Source organism: Paralichthys olivaceus, chromosome 3 (genome assembly GCF_024713975.1).
Source record: "Paralichthys olivaceus isolate ysfri-2021 chromosome 3, ASM2471397v2, whole genome shotgun sequence".
Lineage (NCBI taxonomy): Eukaryota > Metazoa > Chordata > Actinopteri > Pleuronectiformes > Paralichthyidae > Paralichthys > Paralichthys olivaceus.
Window position 1 is genome coordinate 59,425 of NC_091095.1, and position 23,806 is coordinate 83,230.

Sequence of the window (23,806 nt, forward strand, 5' to 3'; positions counted from 1 at the left end):
CCACAGACTGTATATTAACCACAGACTGTATATAAACTACAGACTGTATATAAACTACAGACTGTCTATAAACCACAGACTGTATATAAACTACAGACTGTATATAAACTACAGACTGTCTATAAACCACAGACTGTCTATAAACCACAGACTGTATATAAACCACAGACTGTAAATAAACCACAGACTGTATATAAACTACAGACTGTCTATAAACCACAGACTGTATATAAACCACAGACTGTAAATAAACCACAGACTGTATATAAACTATAGACTGTCTATAAACCACAGCCTGTATATAAACCACACACTGTCTATAAACCACAGACTGTAAATAAACCACAGACTGTATATAAACTACAGACTGTATATAAAACACAGACTGTCTATAAACTACAGACTATATATAAACCACAGACTGTCTATAAATCACAGACTGTATATAAACCACAGACTGTCTATAAACTACAGACTGTATATAAACTATAGCCTGTATATAAACTACAGCCTGTATATAAACCACAGACTGTATATAAACCACAGACTGTATATAAACTATAGCCTGTATATAAACTACAGACTGTATATAAACCACATACTGTATATTAACCACAGACTGTAAATAAACCACAGACTGTATATAAACTACAGACTGTATATAAACTACAGACTCTATAACCACAGACTGTATATAAACTACAGACTCTATAACCACAGAGTGTATATAAACTACAGACTGTATATAAACTATAGACTGTATATAAACCAGACTGTAAATAAACTACAGACTCTATAACTACAGACTGTATATAAACCAGACTGTAAATAAACTATAGACTGTCTATAAACTAAAGACTGTATATAAACTATTGCCTGTCTATAAACTAAAGACTGTATATAAACTATAGATTGTATATAAACTACAGACTGTATATAAACCAGACTGTAAATAAACTATAGACTGTCTATAAACTATAGACTGTATATAAACTATAGACTGTATATAATGTAGACTGTATATAAACATAGCCTGTAAATAAACCACAGACTGTATATAAACATAGACTGTATATAAACTATAGACTGTATATAAACTATAGACTGTATATAATGTAGACTGTATATAAACATAGCCTGTAAATAAACCACAGACTGTATATAAACATAGACTGTAAATAAACTATAGACTGTATTTAACCAGACTGTATATAAACTATAAACTATATAGTAAATAAATATATAAATACAAACCATTACTTTAGGACCAGCATGCATGATCTAATTTCCCTTTGGGGATAAATAAAGTAATCTATCTATCGTGTTAGGACCAGCATGCATCGCTTTCGGACCAGCATGCATCGTGTTAGGACCAGCATGCATCGTGTTAGTCAAATCATTCGAGTCATTTTTAGTGAAAAGGATTTTTATTGGTGGTGAATTTATCAAAACACAGATTCACATGTTTCTTCACATTTTCTCTCTGAAATCTTTGTCTCTAAATGTTTGATTTTTTCGCTCATGCAGCGCAGGACCTGATGACCTCTGACCCCTGAGGGCTCCTCAGCCAATAAGATCGCTGCATTCTTTACAACATGAATGTCATCAGCGTAGGTAAGAAAATATAAAAAGAGAGATTTTTGTCCTTAAACAGTAAAATATCTCACTCCCTCTCCATACACTGCCATCAGAACACAGAAAACTGATGAAAACTCACCAACATTATTGAACACAACCTGAACACGGGACTACAAGGACCAGAATGCACTGGGATAGATGCAGGAACAAAAAGAGAAAAAACAACAGATTTATTCCTTCATTTCTCACATGAATCATTTTTAAACAGAAAATGGCACAAACATTAAATAAGAAAATGAGGAAACGTCAACGTCAGTTTGTTTTCAGTGCCTTGTTTCTGTCTTGAGTCTAAGTGCTACGTCACAGTGCGCTCCTTAGTTATACTGCATTTCCCAGCATGCCCCTGCTCGTCGAGACAAGGACATGTTCCCCTACAGCAGAGATGATAGAGGGATGATAGGAAGACATGACAAAAACCCATAGGAAGTTCTTCACCTCGACCACACGATGTCGCTGTTTGTCCTTCACAAAAAAATTCAGCACCATGTGGAAAAGGCCATTTAATTTTTATTCTGCAAAAAAACATTTGTTTCAAAGTAACAGAAACAAGATGACCCCGCCTCTTGTATATGAAGGGGTGGGATTAGTGTGACACCTATTTTGAATGACCCCCGTCACCCCCGCCCCCCAATGAAGACCCAACAAGTCTTTGGCAGATTTACAGGAAAGAGGCTGGAGGTGGACGAGAGACATAGAGATAAACAGAGAGAGAGACAGAGAAGAGAGAGAGAGAGAGAGAGAAAGAGAGAGAGACAGAGTTTTAAAAAAATCTAATTTTCAGTTGAATTTTTTAAATATTTTTTTAAAATTAAATGTAAAATTGATTTGAACTGAATCTGAGAAAATAAACCCTGAGCATGAATTTTAAAAATCATATAACAATCAAAGAAGGAAACAGAAAAATGAATATTAAAATAATGTTTCAGCTATTTTTTAATACACCAAAAAATCCTCTAAAATCTTTAAATCTTGAGGAGATAAAAAAAAAGATCTTGTTCAGTTATAAAAAGTCCGATTCTATCTTCACCTCCAGCTTTTCATTTATATCTTTTATTTGATTTCTTTATTAATTCTTAGTTTGGATACTTTTATATTTTTGTTGTTTTCATGACTTTTCTCTTTGTGTTTCTTTCTCCATGATTCTGTTCATGTTTTATTTTGCTGTAAATAAAGTTAAAATAAAGTTTAAATTTAATGAAGGATTTTTGTTGTGAGAATATAAAATAATAACTCAGTCATTTAAAAAATGAAAATCTGTGGTATTTCAGCCTCCTGAGCCTCCGTACAGCTGTGGTTCTTTCAGTTGGATTTTCAATTTTGTCGTCTGAGCTGAAAGGTTTTCATCAGAGAACAGAGTCGATGGCGTCGACAGTGTCTCCACTAATATTGTTAAACAGAACCAGCAGCCACCTGAGCTCCAGGCTCCTCTCACCAACAGCACCTGCCTCCTGATTGGCTCTGCTGCTGGGTGTACTTCAGGTGAAGGTCAGAGGTCAGGGAGACGGAGCTGGATAGGTTTCCTGTGTCCGATCTGTCAGAGAGACAAAAGGAGGATGAAGAGGAGGTACTATGAGGGGGCGAGGGAGAGGACAAAGAGTGTGGTGAGCAACATGGTGACCAGCAGGGGGAGGCGGGGCAGAGTGAGGACGCAGCCGCCTGTGGTGTCATCAGTCAGAAACGGCTCCGGAGACTCGTACACAGAGTCGTCTGGAAACAGAAAAAATCATTCAGAATCACATGTTTCTGTCTGTCACATTTTTCAAACATCTTTCAAGTGTTTGACCAATCAGAGGCCTTGAAACATTAGATTGAACAGACAGACAAACAGACAGATAGATAAATAGATAGATAGAGAGAGAGAGAGTGAAATAGAGAGAGAGAGGTGAAGAACAGACTCACTGGTTGGTTTGACGTAAACTTTCAGCTTCAAACAAGGTTTTCCAACCAAATTCAGATGAGGAGACGCTGCAGAGAAAAGTTTATTTTACTACAGTTACACACCAATAACTGATTAATAACTGATTAATAACAGATTTATAACTGATGAATAACTGTTTAATAACTGATAAAAAAATATTAATAACTGATTAATAACTAATGAATAACGGATTCATAACTGATGAATAACTGATAAAAAAATTATTAATAACTGATGAATAACTGATGAATAACTGATTAAAAAATGATTAATAACTGATTAATAACTCATCAACAACTGATCAATAACTGATTAATAACTGATGAATAACTGATGAATAACTAATTAATAACTGATTAATAACTGATTTAAAAATGATTAATAACTAATTCATAACTGATTAATAACTCATCAATAACTGATGAATAACTGATTAATAACTGATTAATAACTGATTAATAACTGATTAATAACTGATGAATAACTGATTAAAAAATGATTAATAACTAATTCATAACTGATTAATAACTCATCAATAACTGATGAATAACTGATTAATAACTGATTAATAACTGATGAATAACTGATTAGAAAATGATTAATAACTAATAAATAACTGATTAATAACTGATGAATAACTGATAAATAACGGATGAATAACTGATCAATAACTGATTAATAGCTGATTAATAACTGATCAATAAGTGATGAATAACTGATTAAAAATGATTAATAACTAATAAATACCTGCTTTATAACTGATGAATAACTGATTTATAACTGATGAATAACTGATGAATAACTGATGAATAACTGATTAATAGCTGATGAATAACTGATGAATAACTGATTAATAAATGATGAATAACTGATTAGTAACTGATTAATAACTGATGAATAACTGATTAATAACTGATGAATAACTGATTAATAACCAATGAATAACTAATAAATAACTGATTTATTACTGATTAATAACTGATGAATAACTGATTAATAACTGATGAATAACCAATGAATAACTGATTAATAACTGATTTATTACTGATTAATAACTGATGAATAACTGATTAATAACTGATGAATAACTGATTAATAACTGATGAATAACTGATTAATAACTGATGAATAACTGATTAGAAAATGATTAATAACTAATAAATAACTGATTAATAAATGATGAATAACTGATTAATAACTGATGAATAACTGATCAATAACTTATATAATATTAATTTTAATCAGTACTCTCAGATGTAATAGTACTCACATATGTAATAGTACTCTCAGATATAATGAATACTCTCAGATGTAATAGTACTCACAGATGTAATAGTACTCTCAGATGTAATAGTACTCTCATATATAATGAATACTCACAGATGTAATAGTACTCTCAGATGTAATAGTACTCTCAGATGTAATAGTACTCACAGATGTAATAGTACTCTCAGATATAATGAGTACTCTCAGATGTAATAGTACTCACAGATGTAATAGTACTCTCAGATATAATGAGTACTCTCACATGTAATAGTACTCACAGATGTAATAGTACTGTCAGATATAGTAGTACTCACAGATGTAATAGTACTCTCAGATATAATGAGTACTCTCAGATGTAATAGTACTCACAGATGTAATAGTACTGTCAGATGTAATAGTACTCTCAGATATAGTAGTACTCACAGATGTAATAGTACTCTCAGATATAGTAGTACTCACAGATGTAATAGTACTCACAGATGTAATAGTACTCTCAGATATAGTAGTACTCACAGATATAGTAGTACTCACAGATGTAATAGTACTCTCAGATATAGTAGTACTCACAGATGTAATAGTACTCACAGATGTAATAGTACTCTCAGATATAGTAGTACTCACAGATGTAATAGTACTCTCAGATATAATGAGTACTCTCAGATGTAATAGTACTCACAGATGTAATAGTACTGTCAGATGTAATAGTACTCTCAGATATAGTAGTACTCACAGATGTAATAGTACTCTCAGATATAGTAGTACTCACAGATGTAATAGTACTCACAGATGTAATAGTACTCTCAGATATAGTAGTACTCACAGATGTAATAGTACTCACAGATGTAATAGTACTCTCAGATGTAATAGTACTCACAGATGTAATAGTACTGTCAGATGTAATAGTACTCTCAGATATAGTAGTACTCACAGATGTAATAGTACTCTCAGATATAGTAGTACTCACAGATGTAATAGTACTCTCAGATATAGTAGTACTCACAGATGTAATAGTACTCACAGATGTAATAGTACTCTCAGATATAGTAGTACTCACAGATGTAATAGTACTCGTGTCCCGGTCTGAACTCGAAGCCGAGGCTAAACGGAGTGAACAGCTGGAACTTCTCGGAGAACTTGAGTGGTCCGCTGACGCTCAGTGGGCGGTTACACTCCCAGCGTTTGAATCCCTTCCTGCGGTGGTCACACGTGGTGTAACCATCGTAGTTCACCATGTACAACACATACTGCTCCATGTGCTCCGATGACTCCACCCCCTCGTAGTGCGGACAGTATACGTCCAGGTAGTCGTTGATCACCACCTCCACCGTGTACTCGCCACCGAAGAACCTGAGGAGCAGAAGACGTATAATAAAATATAAATATAAAATAATATAATTAATTAAAATAAAGTATAATATAATAAAATAAAATATAGTATAAAATAAGATAATTAATTATAATAAAGTATAATATAGTAAAATAAAATGTAGTATAAAATAATATAATTAATTATAATAAAGTATAATATAATAAAATACAATATAGTATAGTGTAATATATTATGATAAAATTAAATATAATGTAAAATAATATAATTTATTATAATAAAATAAAATTAAATATTATTAATTATAATAAAATACAATATAATATGATTAATTTGTATAATAAAATACAATATAATATGATTAATTTGTATAATAAAATATATTATAAATAATATTATTAAATGTAATAAAATACAATATAATCAATAACTGATATAATATTGACATCAATATTGATAAATAAATGAGTCATTAATAATTCACCTTTTGTTTTTGGCATCATCACATCTTTAGTTTGTTTATTTGTTGTTGTGGGTCATTAATAAAGAGAAACACAAGAGTCACAGTGAGGAACATGTTTGTGTTTTATTTACTGACTCTTTACCACTGAGTGTGTGTGTGTGTGTGTGTGTGTGTGTGTGTCCTCTTTGTCTTTGCTAACACCATTAGCAAAGTGCAGCTAACTCAGTTAGCTTGAATGACTAAGAGCTGGAGAGCGGTGCTGCACTCACTGACCTCTGCCGCTCACATCATCACTCATCTGTATAATGGACTCCAGCTCGGTGTCCGTCCCAGCATGCCGCAGGGTCATCTTCATCAAAACTGTCATCTTCATCAACACCGTCATCTTCATCAACACAGCAAAACTTTGCTGTGTAAAGATCAGTGTTGTTGTTTACAGCTCGACCCTCATCACCAAAACATCTGGAGTCTCCTCGTCTTTCGAAGGTGACGTCTTTGTCTTCTACGTGTACGGCTCCTCTTCTTCAGATTTGTGTTCTTCCAGTTTCACGTCCGTCACGTGTTAGAAACCTCAGAGACACGCCCACTCGCTCTCTGAGAAGGTTCCAGCTGTTTTCTCTCAAGGACTCACTCTGACCTCTGACATTTTACAGATGTTTCACTAGAGGCTGCAGGAGAAGATCCAGAACATGTGCAGAGACACTGACTCAGACATTTGTTCACTCATACGAACATGTGAGGAACATGTGAGGAACATGTGAGGAACATGTTCAGTTGTCAGATGTCTGAAAACACCCTCAGAGAAAAACAACACAGTGTCAGTGATTCTGACGCACACACACACACACACCTGATCTGAAGCATTGTCTGTCAGCGATGCAGCAGGTTCACTCCTTCATTTATTCACTCATTCACTCCTTTATTCATTCACTCATTCATTCACTCCTTCACCCCTTCATTCATTCACTCATTCACTCCTTCATTCATTCACTCCTTCCCTCATTCATTCATTCACTCATTCACTCCTTCATTCATTCACTCATTCATTCATTCACTCCTTCCCTTCATTGCCTCTATCACCCTCATCCAAGGAGGAAGAGGAGGAGTGATGTGCTTGGCTGCGGGGATTTGATTGACATTCATCTCCAGCCAATTGAGACAGACTAACGGAGCGGGAAGCTTCTCTGGCAACCACAAGAGAATCTATCAGAGCTGTCAATCAAAGACAGAGAGACAAAGTGTTGATCGCTCGATTTATGAAGCATGGCCTTCTCTCCCACGATGCACCTCTCCATCTCTCTCTCACACACACACACACACACACTTTAAATGGTAAACATTTTCTTATAGTCTCGATAATGACAGTGAAGGAAATTCAGGAAAATATCTTGCCCAAGGACACTTCGGCATGCAGATGGGGGTGACTGGGATCGAACCACTGACCTTCTGGTTGAGGATGACCTCCTCTCAGTTCGATCCCTGGTTCCAGTCCGCATTTCAAAGTCTTTGAATACTCAATCGGACCGTGTGTGTTATAAATGTGTGTGAATGTGACTTGTACTGTAAATAGCTTCCATTTGTCAACCAGTCTCTATAAATATAATATAAATATAATAAATATATACGTCTCCAGCTAAATATGTTTCAGTTTGATTCTCACCCATCTGCCCCAAAAGGTGGGGGAGGGGTAACAGCAGCATGACCGTGACCAATCAATGAAGTGGGGGAGGGAGGGGGGTGTCAACACTTCATAGTGTGAGTCTGATGATCTGTCCACTGATCGTCATCATGAAAGTTTAAAAGACTGAAAGTCAATTAATCAATAAATAATAAGCAACAAAATTGTTTCAGATTCTGAACTACGAAGATTTGTTGTATTTATCAAACACTTTTCTGTTTGAGACACACGAGAGAAAAAGTCTCTGAGCTGCAGCTGCTCTCTGTTCTCTCTCCCGTTTTCAGACATGAACTGAAGTCCTGACGTGTTCCTTACATGTTCCTCACATGTTCTGCAGGTTCTGTATGTGAGTCAGTGTCTCTGGACATGTTCTGGATCTTCTCCTGCAGCCTCTAGAGAAACATCTGTAAAATGTCAGAGTGAGTCCATGTGAGAAAAAACAGCAGGAAAACAGAAGCAGTGAAACAGTTTGAGAGTCTTCGTGTCCTCAGGGTTCAGTTAACTGTAATATGTATCTTCACCAGTAGATGTCTCTAAATATCTTCAACATCCTTAGGTATCGTACATGTGAATATAGACAAGATGTCTAATACTTAATAATTACTTAATTTAATTTCAATTTAGAGTTTTAAGTTTCAGGAACATAATTATTTAACAAATTAATATTGATCCCTGATCTGATATTTTGTATCTCAACACAGAAATTAAGAAGACATTTTTTAGTACAAAACTGTAAATTAAAGAATCCATATTTATATAAAATATATATTTATAATTCTGTTAGAACATTAAACATGAGAATTAATAGGAAGCTGATCATTTGTGATTTGTACGAAATAAAATACAAAATTCAGAATATATTTATAAACTGATTATTACAAAAGATTGTACTCATCATTGACACACTGATCACTCACACACCTACTACAACAATCATTTAAAAACTTTATTTCTTAAAATTCAATCTCTACAAACTGTTAATGTTCCTCTGATGTTTACCTGATGTTTTATTTCTTTGTATTATTTACAGAATATTTAAACATTTGAAATCACACATGCTAATATAAAATATTAATATTTTATTATTACTTGTTTATCAGTATATAAAACATAATTCTTCACAAAATTCTCTCTGTTGAAATTATTTAATATCAAACAATAATTCATAAAATGATCAAATTGATAAACAAAAATATTATTTAAGTCAAAATGATTTAGTGAAATATAAACATTACATAATTTCAGAAAATGTGGGTGTATAAAGGATTGATCATAATTCACTATTATAGTATATATTTTATTGAAATAAGTTGCAGAAGAACTATTCATATTTGACAGAAAATATTATTACTCCATATTCCAGTTTTATTTATCGTGAGGAACTGGATTATTTATTGGTTTGTCATTAAATTAAATCAATAGCATATTATTATATAATTAATATAATTTATTTGATGAAATTTAACATTTTGAATAAAAAGTAAAATTAAAATTACTAATTATAAAGTTATAAATAAATGATTTTCTACGTCTTTGTGAAAACGCTTCAGATCTTTGTGTGTGTATGGTGGGGGACATTAGGGGGGGTGGGGGTGGATTAGTTCTCCTCGACTGACCATCATCCCCCCTCCTGTCAGCCTGTCAGCCGCAGACATGCTCCACCAATCACACGCCTCCTCCAAGGGTAGCTGCATCATTCCCAGAATTCCCTGAGTGGACGGAGCATTCCCTCCAAAGATCCTGCCGCAGCACGAGATCTCACTCTAATTAAACCTGAAGGCTGATTTCATTTCAATTACTTTCACTGACCAATCATGACTCAACACTTCACAAGCCAATCGCTTCATCAACCATCCATCCATCCAAATATTCATTCATCCATCCACATTAATTCATTCATCCCTTCTCCTGTGCGCTTGGAATTTTTTGTGTTACAACCCTGTCAAAAGTCCCCAACTCTCTCACTCATTCACTAACTCACAAACACTAATACACACACAAACACTCGCTCACTCACAAACACTCACTCATTCAGTCACACACAAACACTCTCTCACAACATTTACATTTACATTTAGGGCATTTAACAGACGCCTTTGTCCAAAGCTACTCACAATAAGTACATTTGTCACAAGAGAGAAACCACAACATATCCCCGTCGATGGGGTAAAACCAAATATAGAAACAATTGTCAAGCCCTCATCTGAGGATCGTCACTGCTATTTGTGAAAGATTCTTAAGTTCTATGATTGAAGTGCTACTCATACAAACATACAAGTGCATACGTTTTTTGTTTGTTTGTTTGTTTGTTTTTTTGGGGGGGGTTGGGAGGGAGTCATGCTATGCAGGGTTGAGGTGAAGTCTGAACAAATGAGTCTTGAGTCTGTAGCAGAAGATGGAGAGCGATTCCGTTGTCCATTGACATTGGTCAGGAGTTTGTTCCACCACTGAGGTGCCAAAACAGAGTCGCCACTTCGCTGAGCGGGCTTTGTTTGCTCTCAGCGATAGGGGTACCAGTCGGCCAGCTGATGTAGGTGAGCGAAATGCTCTCGCTGGGGCATGTGGTCTGACCAGTGTTTGGAGGTAGACGGGTACAGTTCCATTGACGGCCTTGAAGGCCAGCACCATCGTCTTGAATCAGATGCGGGCTTCAACAGGAAGCCAGTGGAGGTCACAGAGGAGGGGGGTCACATGGGAGAATTTGGGAAGATTGTAAACGAGGCGCGCTGCAGCGTTCTGGATACGCTGCAACAGTTTAGTCGCAGAGGCTGGGAGTCCAGCCAAGAGGGAGTTGCAGTAGTACAGGCAGGAGATGACCAGCGCTCGGGGAGTTACATTCCGAGATGCACGTCGCAACGTGGGTGCTGGAGGAGGATGTGGGAAAAGAGGGGAACAGTTGGGTGTCGTCAGTATAACAGTGGTAAGAGAATCCATGCGATGTGATTGCAGAGCCTAGTGATCTGGTGTATAGTGAAAACAGAAGTGGTCCTAATACTGAGCCTTGAGGGACACCAGTTTCCAGAAGGCAGGGATTCCTGTGACCCGGGTTTTCATGTCAAGTCTCTGCCCCCTGATGTGGACGCTGTTACATGAATATGAACAAGTGCTGAGTGGACGCACAGTTGCTGGTATGAGTCCCACGTCCTCCTCTGATGACCACGTTCACAACAAATCTGTCTGACCATAAAGACCAACTCACAACCGAGCAGAGAATCCTGGGCTGCTGCGAGGAGGAGGAGGATTTAAGTTTCTCCTTGTGGACAAGACAAGGACAGATGATGAATGATAAAATGAAGGTGTGTTCCCAGCATCCAGTGGGAGTGGAGGAGGAGGACGTACATAGGGTCTGTTTTGGTGGAAAAATGGGCTCAACAGGTGCCGCTTCCATTTAAACACTTTGAACACAGCGGTGCAAGGCATCATGGGAGGCCTGTTTATTTATTCATTGAAGACTGAAGTGACATTCTGTGAGCGGACGTGACTCCTCCCACTGCATCCTGAGGTGAGACATGATGGGAGCTGCTGAGGGCCAGAGGGGGAGTAGACTAAGCGGCGAGGGCACAACGACATGGTAATTAATAACCATGAGGATTTTTAAACATTAGACTACGTGACACAGAAGAGCATCGATCTATACATTTATGAATTATTAAAATCAATCTTTTTCATCATATCCTTAAAACCTGATTTGATCCTTGACACATTGTGGCTGTCACCTCGTTCTAAAACCAGAAAAAGAAAGAGAGAACTCACCTCCGCCTCCCAGATGATGGGAGCTAAAGCCGACGACTGATTAAGACCGACGGTTCCGTGAGTAACTGAGATACAGTTTTTTTTTAGTTATGTGTGTGTCCGCAGGAAAACCAGGAGTTCTGAGTTGTGCTTCTTTTGTGTTGACAACTGAAGATGATTCAGTGAAGTTCTCCGGTCAGTGACATCACCTGTTCCTCCTGTTCTACACAGTCTCCATGTGTCTCTGAACCTGCGTCTGAGGTTGTGTGGAACCACATGTTCCTCAGGAGCCAACAAGGTAGCAGAGGGAGAACTACAGCTCCCAGCATGCCCTGGGACTCACTGCAGGTACTGACAGGAGAGACAGACTGAGAGGAACCCTGAGCTGTCTGCACCCCGATGTCACCATGTCACCATGGCAACACACTCAAAGCAGTCCTGATCTGTTTCAAGTGAGGTTGAGAGGGTTGGGGGGGGACACTTGTCCGTCCAGAATGTAGACATGTCCCACAGGATCTGAGACACATGTTCACCCAGTTTCTTCTTATTATACATGTATTTATATATTTATATTGTGACTATATATATATATATATATATTTTTTTTTTTTTTTTTTTTTAATTTAAACTGATGGGTTTAAAAGCAACAAGTCAGGACTTAAAAGAGATACACAACCTTTACACACTGACACACACACATTCATGAAATTGTTGTGTGGACAAAAGTGAATGAATAAATGAAAGGAAACAAGGAGAGAGTGAAGGAAATGGAGGGGAAAGGAAGACAGAGGAAGGAAGGAGGGGAGGAATTAAAAGAAGGGGAAGATGAATAATCATAGAAAAGTGATGACCACTGCAGAGGATGTATTTATGAAAACACACACCATGAATTATTACTGGCTGCTGAAAACCATCTGCAGGCCATCCACCAATCACAGAGCTCTATAACTGTCAGCCAATCAGAGAGTAGGGATCACAGCAACTAGGGTTAAACACCTTTCGTCTTGTTTCCTCTCCTTCCTCTCCTCTTCCTCTCCTTCCTCACTTCCTCTCCTCTTCCTCTCCCTCTCCTTCCTCTCCTCTCCTCTTCGTCTCCTTCCTCCCTTCTTCTCCTCTTCCTCTCCTTCTTCACTTCCTCTCCTTCCTCTCATTCCTCTTCTCTTTCTCTTCCTTTCCTTCCTCTCTTCTTTCTCTTCCTTTCTTTCCTCTCTCCTTCCTCTTCCCTTTCTCTTCCTTTCTTCTCTCCTCTTTCACATCCTCTCCTTCCTCTTCCCTTTCTCCTCCTTTACTTCCTCTCCTCTTTCTCTTCCTCTTCCTCTTCCTCTCCTCTTCCTTTCCTTCCTCTCCTTCCTTAGGATCTGAATCAGGATCAGTCTGAAACAGTTTACCTTTGCTGCTCGACTCTAAATATGAAGTTTTATTGTGAAAAGGTTTCATGAATGAGTTGAGCTGCAGCAGAAACACACAGAGACGTTAGATACACAACAGTCACTCACTGTCTCAGCTTTACAGACACACACTCTTCAGGAGTTTCTGAAACGTAACAAGCAGCTGCTTCTTCTTCTTCTATGGTTTAATGTGTCTCTACTTCCTGTGATTGGTCCAAACTGTCCAACAAAGTGTTTTCACTGTGAACCAACAGAACCAGGTTCAGTTTGATCCAGACCCAGAACTCCTCTTCTGGTCTGAGGAACCGTTCACACCTGAAGTTTAGACTCAGACTGAACTGACGAGTCTGAAACAAACCAGGTGTGAACGAGTCCTGAGTCTGGTCCTAAATACGTCACCTTGGTCTCAAACTGGCCCAACAAGCTGTCTCAGATATCAATTCCTGGAGGCAGAGCTGATGGTGGCTGTTCTCTGGTTCAGGGGGTGGGGTTTTCTTTTATTCTGACCAATCAGCAGCCACACAGACATTAGTTTGGGCTGTGTCAATATGATGCTGATGTCATGCGGTTGAAGCGGGATCTGAAAGTGGATTGGTTATAAACTAGGAAACATATTTTGATGATTGGAGGATCGGGAGTGGAAGGTTAAACAGGAAGAAGGTGAAGTTTATCTGATTGGTTCAGTCTGGTCAGAGTCCTGCTCTGCTGAAGTGCTTCAGTGCCAGGCACTGAGCTGTCAATCACCCAGTCGACCTTTCACCCCGACTTCTGCGGGCCATCTCGTCCCACCAGCTGCTCCTCCGCTCCACCCTTGTCATTGTGTCATCTTTTCAGCAAAGGTCTGAGCCGCTCGACCATTTCCATAATCTCCATTAAACACTTGAGATGGCGCTTTAAGAGCGCCGCCATCTGCATAATCCCATTAACTCTGGAGCTGCAGCGCCGTGGCCGACACAAGGCCGCAGCAGCCGGGAGGAGCTGCGGCTCAGGTGAAAGAATGAATGGCGGAGAAAAGACAGATTTAGTTTGCGAATGAATGAAAGGACGAGGAGACAAGGAGAAGGAGCGACTGACGGCTCAGGGCGGAGAAGCAGCAGAAGAAAGAAAGAGAATCTTTTCAGACTAAAAGCATCATCCTGGTGCTGCTGCTGCGTCTTCCCCTCTGTCTGGGGAAAGTCCGCTTACAGAGTTTGCTGTCTCACCCCTCCTTCCCCTCCCACCAAGGAGAAGAAAAACAGATTCACACTTTCTGAAGACAAGAAAAGTAGGTCAGATTTAAATTCAGACCAAATCCGGGTATTTCAGCGCTGACGCTGGTGAAACAGCGGCCGACAATAAAAACTCTGGCTCTAAATGAGCCAGAGACAAGAAAGTCCAGTCCTGGTCCAGGTCCAGGAACCTCATTTATAAAACTGTGCTTTCCAGGTTATTTCCATTCACACACATTCATACAGAGCATCTATGGGCAGCACCTTTTCTATGAGGGGCCATTCGGGCTTCAGTATCTTGCCCAAAGACACTTCAGATAGGGATAACTAGGATTGAACCACCGACCTTTTGGTTAGAGGACAGTTATGTCACGCTTCTGCTTCAGTTCACCTCCTCACGTCAGAGTTCATGAACAAGTTTGTTTTATAGATCCCAATTGTTCCGTGAGAAGTGGCGTACGCTTATAAATAAGGCCCCAGATCCAGTGGTCTAGCCTAGCTTAGCACAAAGACTACAAGCAGAGGGAAAGTGTTAGCCTTAAATTAAAGTAATTTTGACTTTCACTGTGAAGAGCAGAAGACTGACCTCAGATCAGCTGAGAGAACGTTCATTAACCTGCAGGAGGGGAGAGGGGTCACTCCACCCGTCCCGCTGGGCTGTCAGCAGACACAATTCAAACACTCCTCATTAAGATCCATCAACAGTATCAAACACCGACTGAGGAACAACAAAGAAGCTCCATTGTATTTTAATTCATTTTATTTTATTGTCCAGGCTCTTGAATTAATTCTGACATTTAATGTGAATGTGTTCATCTGGATTTAAGTGAGTTCCCTGTGAGTTTTCAGTTTTTATTCAGAAATGAAAATGTTCTTTTTCTTTAAGTTACATATTTGATCTAGATGACAACAGATTATTTCATGTCGTTCTTCACTTCACTAAATTTATATGATTTGTGGACATTTTTTGTGAAATGATCAGATGTGAAAAATAAACGTGTGTTCAAGCTCATCAGCTCACATCTGGATTATTGATCCATCACTGATCAGATCGATCTGATCATACACTATCTCTCTCTCTGATGTGGGTTTGAATCCTGTGGGGGGGTGAGAGGGTTAAGCACTGCAGTCTGCTTGACGGCACATTGGCAGCAGCCTCACCTCAAAACAGACCAATGAGGTGTGTGCATGTGTGCGTGTGTGTGTCCCAGCATCGTCCACAAACACGTCTTCTGTTTTCTATCAGTCGATAATTTGGATTAACACCAGTGTGAACATTCTAATCCTGTTAAGGAACACCTGAGCTGCAGGCTAATCCTGTACACACACACACACACACACACACACACACACACACACACACACACACACACACACACACACACACACACACACACACACACACACACACACACACGCGCCCAGATGCGTCAGATCCTTTTATCTACTGATATAAACCAATTGATATGAAAACTTGATTTACAGAATAGACAATAAAGAAAAGATTTAAGATGATATTTTACATTTAACAAAAATATTTTAATTTTTTTAATTCAGATCGATATATTTGGATTGTATTTCTGTTTCCATTTATGTGAAACAAAGTTGATGGTTAAACTTAAAAATTTTAAACCTGATTACATCAAGGTTCTTCTTTTACCTTTTTAAGACCTCAATAAACGTTGAAACATTTTCTTTGATAGAGAATTTATATAAACCCATTAATAAGCTTAATAAGATATCAGAATAATAACATTGATTGAGGATAACTGTTGGAGCTATTTACTGTCTAATTTAGTGTTTAATAGTTAGACATTAATTCTTTTAGTTTTTAAAAATAACTAGTTAGATTATGTCTTTAGAATAATAATAATAATAATAATAATAAAAACAATAGTGATATTGTTTCAGTTATTTTTTGTTCATTTGGTAATTAATGCGTTTGCTTTGAAGGCACTGAGCACCATCTGATATATATATGTGTACATATATATACAACCGGGAGGGTTGATGTTTTTGCCAGAACAAGAGAGACAGCTGACGTCATCATCTTTAGTTTGTTTGTTTGTTAAAATTTTAAAATACACCACACAACACTTAACGCCTGGCTGGACTATGGATTTATTCCCTGAGTAAGATTTACTAATCTATGGAGTTTTTATTCTTTTGCTTTGTCTAATCAAGTTTGAGGACAAATTGCCATTTGAGTAACATTGTTTTCCTGATAGAGAGCTTAGACATTAGAGGAAACCTTTTAACAATATATATACATAAATATTGCTATATATATATATATATATATACAAACACATATATTGTACATACACATGTGTATCTTCTTTTTGTAGTAAATATCAGGTTTATCTACAATTAGAATTGTTATTACCATTGCTGTTGTTGTTGTTGTTACTACCATTATATTATTATTAGTCTGTTTGTTTATTAGTTTGTTTGTTGTTATAGTTATGTCAGCCGATAAAGTTTAATTGACTTGAACATAAAAACATTTTTTTATCACATGACTATTATGTCGATTCACTTTTCCTTTACATTCACCTCATAACCACACAGGCAGGCAGTAATATACACATGCAGTAATATACACATGTAGTAATATACACATGTAGTAATATACACATGCAGTAATATACACATGCAGTAATATACACATGCAGTAATATACACATGCAGTAATATACACATGTAGTAGCACTCGCTAACTTTAGCATCTGTGCACCGCCTGCAACAAGCAGATCTTTTCTGCCCCTGAACACATCACTCTGATTAAACTGATGATTTCCTGAATGAAAGCGTCTCAGTTTCCGAGGAAACAACAGATGTTTTCACTCACTTCCTGCTGGACAGATGTTCTGCAGATGTTCTGCAGCATCATCACTTTACATCTCCAGCTGTGACATTAAGTGTGAAAAAAGTTTTATTGAATGAGTTTAACTCTCTCTCTGTATCAGTGTCCTTGAACGCCCTCTCACTGAACCTCATTCAGAAAATTCAGTTTTTAAAGTTTTGAACTGGATTTTTTTGTTTTTGTTTTCATGAATCTCACATTTAATAAAAACCTAAGAATCTTTTTTTCAGTTTTGTATTCTTATGATAATAATTATCTGAGCCCTGGAGAGTTTTTCTAGAAGTCTTTTGGTTAATTTTTTTGTTCTTGAAACACGTTAAAACAAATAAAGTGAATAAAACAGATGTTTTTGTACTGAAGCTGACACAGTGACTGAGGCTAACAGTTTCCGCCTGCTTCCAGCGTTTGTGCTAAGCTAAGCTAACCTTGTCCTGGACATTGATTCTGTAGTTTGTTTCTGACTGAAACTCGTCTCCTGATGTGACCTGATCCTCGTTTCATCACAACACACGAGGCTCAACATTTTCACCTCCTCCTCCTGCTGCTCGACTTCAAAGTTCCCCTGAGTGTGTGTGTGTGTGTGTGTAGATTCAGTGAAATGTGGGTCAGACATTAAAATGCATGAGCGGGAGCAGAAAGCATCATGAAGTGCTGAGACACGAGGAGCAGAGAATATAAAAATAACTGGAGGAGCGGCTCCGACAGAAACCACTCCCTGCCGACTCCACGACATTGGTTCAATCCCACCAACAAAATAACAGAGAATAAATAAAATTTAAAAAAAGTCTTGTTTCCAGCTCAGAGGACGACTGACACACACGTCTACGAAGAGGAGTTCTAGAATAACTCTTAAAGTGTGTGAACATGGACATACAAAGCTCAACCAATAAAACTTTATGCAGCTATATCCACATCACATATTTGTCCATATGAAAACTTTTATTGTAATAATAATACAAAATAATAATTAATTATGAAGAAAAGATTTGTATGATGTTAATATTTATACAGAAAAATAGTGTTTATTTTCTTCTTCCTTGTTTTTATTTTTCTATAGAACGTGTGAGGAATCAACTTTATCATTCATCATGATTTTACTGAATATGTCTGAAATATTGATCAAGACAAATATCAGATGATTGATTAGGATATTGGTATCAGGGTCATGTGGTTGTATTTTTCTGCCGTGTCTGAAACCATTTGTTCGGCTGAGACGCCGCCGGCTTCACGGGGGTGTGACCTCAGAGTGAAGAGTCTGAACAAAATGGCAGCTACAGCAGAAACGTTTCACGTTCTATCTGTTCTAATCAGAACCTGCTGACGTGGACGATAACACGACATTTAACCTGCTCTCAGAGGGCGGAGCCTCCTTCAGGTGCTTCAGCTCTAAAGTCTCAGCAGGATTAAACTGTGATTTAAAGTCATTAGATTACTCACAAGCAGCACGGCAGCACACTCATACTCAAGAGTCAAACCAACAACCCAGAGTCTGAACTGCTGAACCAGAACCTGGGTCCACAGACACACACACGGAACAACACACACATAGAAACACACGTTTCACTTCCTCTCGATTTAGTGAGAAGGTCGGAGAACAGAGGCTGAGGAACCTATGGGAACCCGACAGGAACAAAGCTGTTCTTCATTCATTCTCACACAAACACTGAGTTCACTGAGGTCAAAGGTCAGTCTGAGCCCGAGCTGATGTCAAACACCTCAAACTGCAGAACCAAAACCGCTCACTGTGAAGTTTCCAGATGTTTTCTCACATGGACTCACTCTGACATTTTACTGTAGGAAAAGATCCAGAGACACTGACTCACAAACTGAGTTACTTCAATATTTAAAGATGGAAGAAGAAGAACTGCTGTTGTTTCTCTGTCTCTTCAGGAACACTATGTGTGTACACACACACACACACACACATATATATATAAAGATATGAATGTGTACACACACATACACATATATAAAGATATGAATGTGTGTACACACACACACACACACACATATATAAAGATATGAATGTGTACACACACACACAAACACATATATATAAAGATATGAATGTGTACACACACACACACACACACACATATATATATAAAGATATGAATGTGTACACACACACACACACACACATATATATAAAGATATGAATGTGTACACACACACACACACACACACACATATATATATAAAGATATGAATGTGTACACACACACACACACACATATATATAAAGATATGAATGTGTACACACACACACACACACTCAGCCTCTCTGTGTCTGTTTCTAAATTTTATTCAAGCTCTCACTCAGATGTTTAATTGTAATTGGAGGTTCAGACAGAAGGCGACCAATCAGAGGACAGACCTTAAGTCTCTGCAGCAGAGTGATTGACGTGTGACAACAGAGGTCAAATGTCAACTACAGGTTTGTCCAGATGATGGACAGATGTTTCCAGATGTCTCATCGTCCTGTTTGATTATTATAATTATTGATTATATATGGATTTGATCTAGAAATGAATTAATCACTCATCAATGATCAAAACTGATCAAATGATGTTTTTATAAAGTTATTATATTTATTTGTATTCTTTATTTTGACCCCCATGATACATTAAAGTGGTTAATTGAAATTCGCCCCTTCACATGTTTACACACACACACACTCACCGGGGGTTGGAGCTGTTCCAGTAAACCTCGTACCGGTCGGAGATGATGCGGTCGTCGGTGTCACCGGAGCAGAACCGGAGCATCAGACCGAGCAGCAGCAGCAGAGGCGGCCGCCCGCAGAGCTCCATGTCCCGCAGAGAGAAGAACCAGAACCGAGACACATCCACCCTCTGATCAGCTGATTTATCTGCGCAGCTGATCGATACTCATCGATTATTGGCTGTTCAACTTTTTATTTCCCAGCAAGCACCGGGACAACAACCCGCTTCAGTCCAGAGTCGGGTCCAGATCCACCGGCCTCAAAGTTTCATCGTATCTGAGTCAGCCCCGGATCAGGACCGGATCAGAGCCGCAGGAGGACCGAGCGTTCGCGGTCCGTTAGTCCGTCCATATGTGTCCCGCTAGAACCGGATCTCTCGCACTGGATCCATGTCCTCCTCCGAGCCTCTCACTAAACTGTCCCCGGCTCCTCACACCCTCACTCCGGGACTCCTCTGGTATCTTCCCGGGTTGTTTGTGGCAGTGAGCCCGCAGCGGGACCGGGTCTCTGGTCCTCTGGTTCTCTGGTTCTCTGGTCCTCTGGTTCTCTGGTTCTCTGGTCCTCTGGTCCTCTGGTTCTCTGGTTCTCTGGTTCTCTGGTCCTCTGGTTCTCTGGTTCTCTGGTCCTCTGGTTCTCTGGTCCTCTGGTTCTCTGGTTCTCTGGTCCTCTGGTTCTCTGGTTCTCTGGTCCTCTGGTCCTCTGGTTCTCTGGTTCTCTGGTTCTCTGGTCCTCTGGTTCTCTGGTCCTCTGGTCCTCTGGTCCTCTGGTTCTCTGGACTCGCTCCTCGCGCTTCTCTCGAACAAAGACTCAAAGTTTAGTTACAGCTCTGATCCCGGTGAGTCCTGGTGGGCGGAGCTTCTTATTCTCTCTCTAGCTCTGTCCTACACACACACACACACTCACTCACACACACACACACATACTCTCTCGCAAACACACACACACACATTCACTCACACACAATGAAATAGAATATATAAAATAAGAAAAGTAGTGCAAATATTATAAGGTGCAGAGAGAGGGACAGGGGCAGTGGATGAAATGGGAGAGCATAGAAAAAACCTCCAGCAGTGGCTGAAGATCCATCCTGCCTCCAACTCCAGCATCATCCTCACTGGTTGTACAATAAGTCTCTCAACACAACCAGGTACTCAAATGTCTTGAATGCAGCAACAATAGAAACAAAGATTAGATCGAACTTAATTGACCCTTGGGAAGACTCCCTCAGGGAAATTAAAAGAAGAGAAGTGCTTCCAATGCCATGCCATCAAAACATCAAATGCAGTGCAAAGGACAACTTCTGTCTGTGAGGGGGACAGAGAGGTTCTCCTCTACTCTCCAGAACAGGTCAGTCCCATCACATATTGTCACCACCACCCTAAGACCAGACCTGATGCTCTGGTTCAACCTGCGCCTTGTCTAATTGGTAGAATTTTTTAAAATGTATTTTTTGGGCTTTTTGTTATTTTTATTTGGAGAGGACAGAGAGCAGGCTGTGAGGGGGGAGGCAGAGAGAGAGTGGGGGACGACACGCAGTAGAGGTCCGCGGGTCAGAATTGAACCCGGGCCACTACGGGTGAGGCTTAGCCTCGATGCTCTGCCAATTGAAATACACTCCGCCCCTACTTGGCAGAATGGACAGAACCCTGGGAGGATAACGTAGATGAACGAGAGGAAGAGGCTGACATATGAAGACATGGAATTTGAGGCAGAGCAACGAGGCTGGAAACAGTTTGCTCTGTGGAGGTTTGGCTGCAGGAGTTTCAGTCCAACAGCCACCATCAGGTTGCTCAAAGATCTGGGATCCAAGTCCTGCTCCAGACCATAAAAGAAACATCTCACACTGCAGAACGCTGCAGCTAACGGCTCTGGATCAGGAGGAAAGATCCCAACTGGTCCCAACATGTTAGAGACACATGCCCAGTTCTGATCGACCTGTGGTGGGCCGGCCTTAGAGGAGGCTGAAACACCTGATGACACAACTGAGGACACGTCCCTAACATCTGCTGGTGGCTGCTAACACCTGCTAACACCTGCTGGTAATTAGTAACCTAAATTGTGCAGAAGAACGTCAAATGTATAAGAGACATTCATCACCAGACATGGTTGAAACAGCTGTTCCAGCTGTTGGTGCTGGTCTTCATGGTTCTGATAATCTGAGGAGTCTCCTCCTCTCAGTGATTCAGCACTCATTAATATTTCACAGTGACAGCTTTGAGGAGGGAGGAGGGGGAGGGTACAGATGAATCTTTAATTGTTGCTTTTAAAGCGAACGTATATTAATGCAAGAAACTTTCAGAGGATCCATGAATAAATACAGAGACCACTGGGCGTTCGACATCCACTGACCATGTTCTCTGAGGGAGAGAGAGACAGACGGTGTCAGTGGGTGTTACAGGAGAATCACATCTGGAGCAGGTAACATCGGTTCCTTCACAATGAACCCCAGGAAACATCTGGAGCAGGTAACATCAGTTCCTTCACAATGAACCCCAGGAAACATCTGGAGCAGGTAACATCTGTTCCTTCACAATGAACCCCAGGAAACATCTGGAGCAGGTAACATCGGTTCCTTCACAATGAACCCCAGGAAACATCTGGAGCAGGTAACATTGGTTCCTTCACAATGAACCCCAGGAAACATCTGGAGCAGGTAACATTGGTTCCTTCACAATGAACCCCAGGAAACATCTGGAGCAGGTAACATCTGTTCCTTCACAATGAACCCCAGGAAACATCTGGAGCAGGTAACATCGGTCCGTTCTAATGAACCCCAGGAAACATCTGGAGCAGGTAACATTGGTTCCTTCAGAATGAACCCCAGGAAACATCTGGAGCAGGTAACATCGGTTCCTTCACAATGAACCCCAGGAAACATCTGGAGCAGGTAACATCGGTTCCTTCACAATGAACCCCAGGAAACATCTGGAGCAGGTAACATCGGTCCGTTCTAATGAACCCCAGGAAACATCTGGAGCAGGTAACATCGGTTCCTTCACAATGAACCCCAGGAAACATCTGGAGCAGGTAACATCGGCCTTTTCTAATGAACTCCATGAAACATCTGGAGCAGGTAACATCAGTTCCTTCACAATGAACCCCAGGAAACATCTGGAGCAGGTAACATCGGTTCCTTCACAATGAACCCCAGGAAACATCTGGAGCAGGTAACATCAGTTCCTTCACAATGAACCCCAGGAAACATCTGGAGCAGGTAACATCGGTTCCTTCACAATGAACCCCAGGAAACATCTGGAGCAGGTAACATTGGTTCCTTCACAATGAACCCCAGGAAACATCTGGAGCAGGTAACATCGGTCCGTTCTAATGAACCCCAGGAAACATCTGGAGCAGGTAACATCGGTTCCTTCACAATGAACCCCAGGAAACATCTGGAGCAGGTAACATTGGTTCCTTCACAATGAACCCCAGGAAACATCTGGAGCAGGTAAAATCGGTTCCTTCACAATGAGCCCCAGGAAACATCTGGAGCAGGTAACATCGGTTCCTTCACAATGAACCCCAGGAAACATCTGGAGCAGGCAACATCGGTCCGTTCTAATGAACTCCAGGAAACATCTGGAGCAGGTAACATCGGTT

The 23,806-nt window shown here is 39.4% G+C and overlaps 2 protein-coding genes across 3 annotated transcripts; both read right to left on the bottom strand.

Annotated features, from left to right (window-relative positions):
* Positions 1-1,408: 1,408 nt before the first annotated feature.
* LOC138406729 (ephrin-A2) lies at positions 1,409-21,107 on the bottom strand. Of its 2 annotated transcripts, XM_069519369.1 has the most exons (4): positions 20,167-21,084; positions 5,877-6,169; positions 3,538-3,603; positions 1,409-3,345 (listed from the first exon to the last, which is right to left on the bottom strand). In XM_069519369.1, exons 1-4 carry the CDS (start codon positions 20,292-20,294, stop codon positions 3,206-3,208), a joined length of 627 nt encoding a protein of 208 aa, XP_069375470.1. In that variant the 5' UTR covers positions 20,295-21,084; the 3' UTR covers positions 1,409-3,205. The 2 variants fall into 2 exon arrangements, with proteins under 2 accessions (XP_069375470.1, XP_069375474.1); XM_069519373.1 differs by lacking the exon at positions 3,538-3,603 and having other exon boundaries at positions 20,167-21,107.
* On the bottom strand, positions 20,545-22,350 carry LOC138407295 (octapeptide-repeat protein T2-like). Its single transcript, XM_069522751.1, has 2 exons — positions 22,304-22,350; positions 20,545-20,995 (listed from the first exon to the last, which is right to left on the bottom strand). The coding sequence occupies exons 1-2, from the start codon at positions 22,348-22,350 to the stop codon at positions 20,545-20,547; spliced, it is 498 nt and encodes a 165-aa protein (XP_069378852.1).
* Between the last annotated feature and the right edge of the window lie 1,456 nt (positions 22,351-23,806).

Excerpts from the sequence above, each read along its gene's own strand:
- LOC138406729 (XM_069519369.1), bottom strand. The coding sequence starts at position 20,294 with ATGGAGCTCTGCGGGCGGCCGCCTCTGCTGCTGCTGCTCGGTCTGATG. Across the intron at positions 6,170-20,166 it reads TGGAACAGCTCCAACCCCCG|GTTCTTCGGTGGCGAGTACA; the intron begins GTGAGTGTGTGT and ends TCTGCTCCTCAG. Across the intron at positions 3,604-5,876 it reads ACACGAGTACTATTACATCT|CGTCTCCTCATCTGAATTTG; the intron begins GTGAGTACTACT and ends TTTTCTCTGCAG.
- LOC138407295 (XM_069522751.1), bottom strand. The coding sequence starts at position 22,350 with ATGAAGACCAGCACCAACAGCTGGAACAGCTGTTTCAACCATGTCTG. Across the intron at positions 20,996-22,303 it reads AGCTGTTTCAACCATGTCTG|CGCGAGGAGCGAGTCCAGAG; the intron begins GTGATGAATGTC and ends GTTCGAGAGAAG.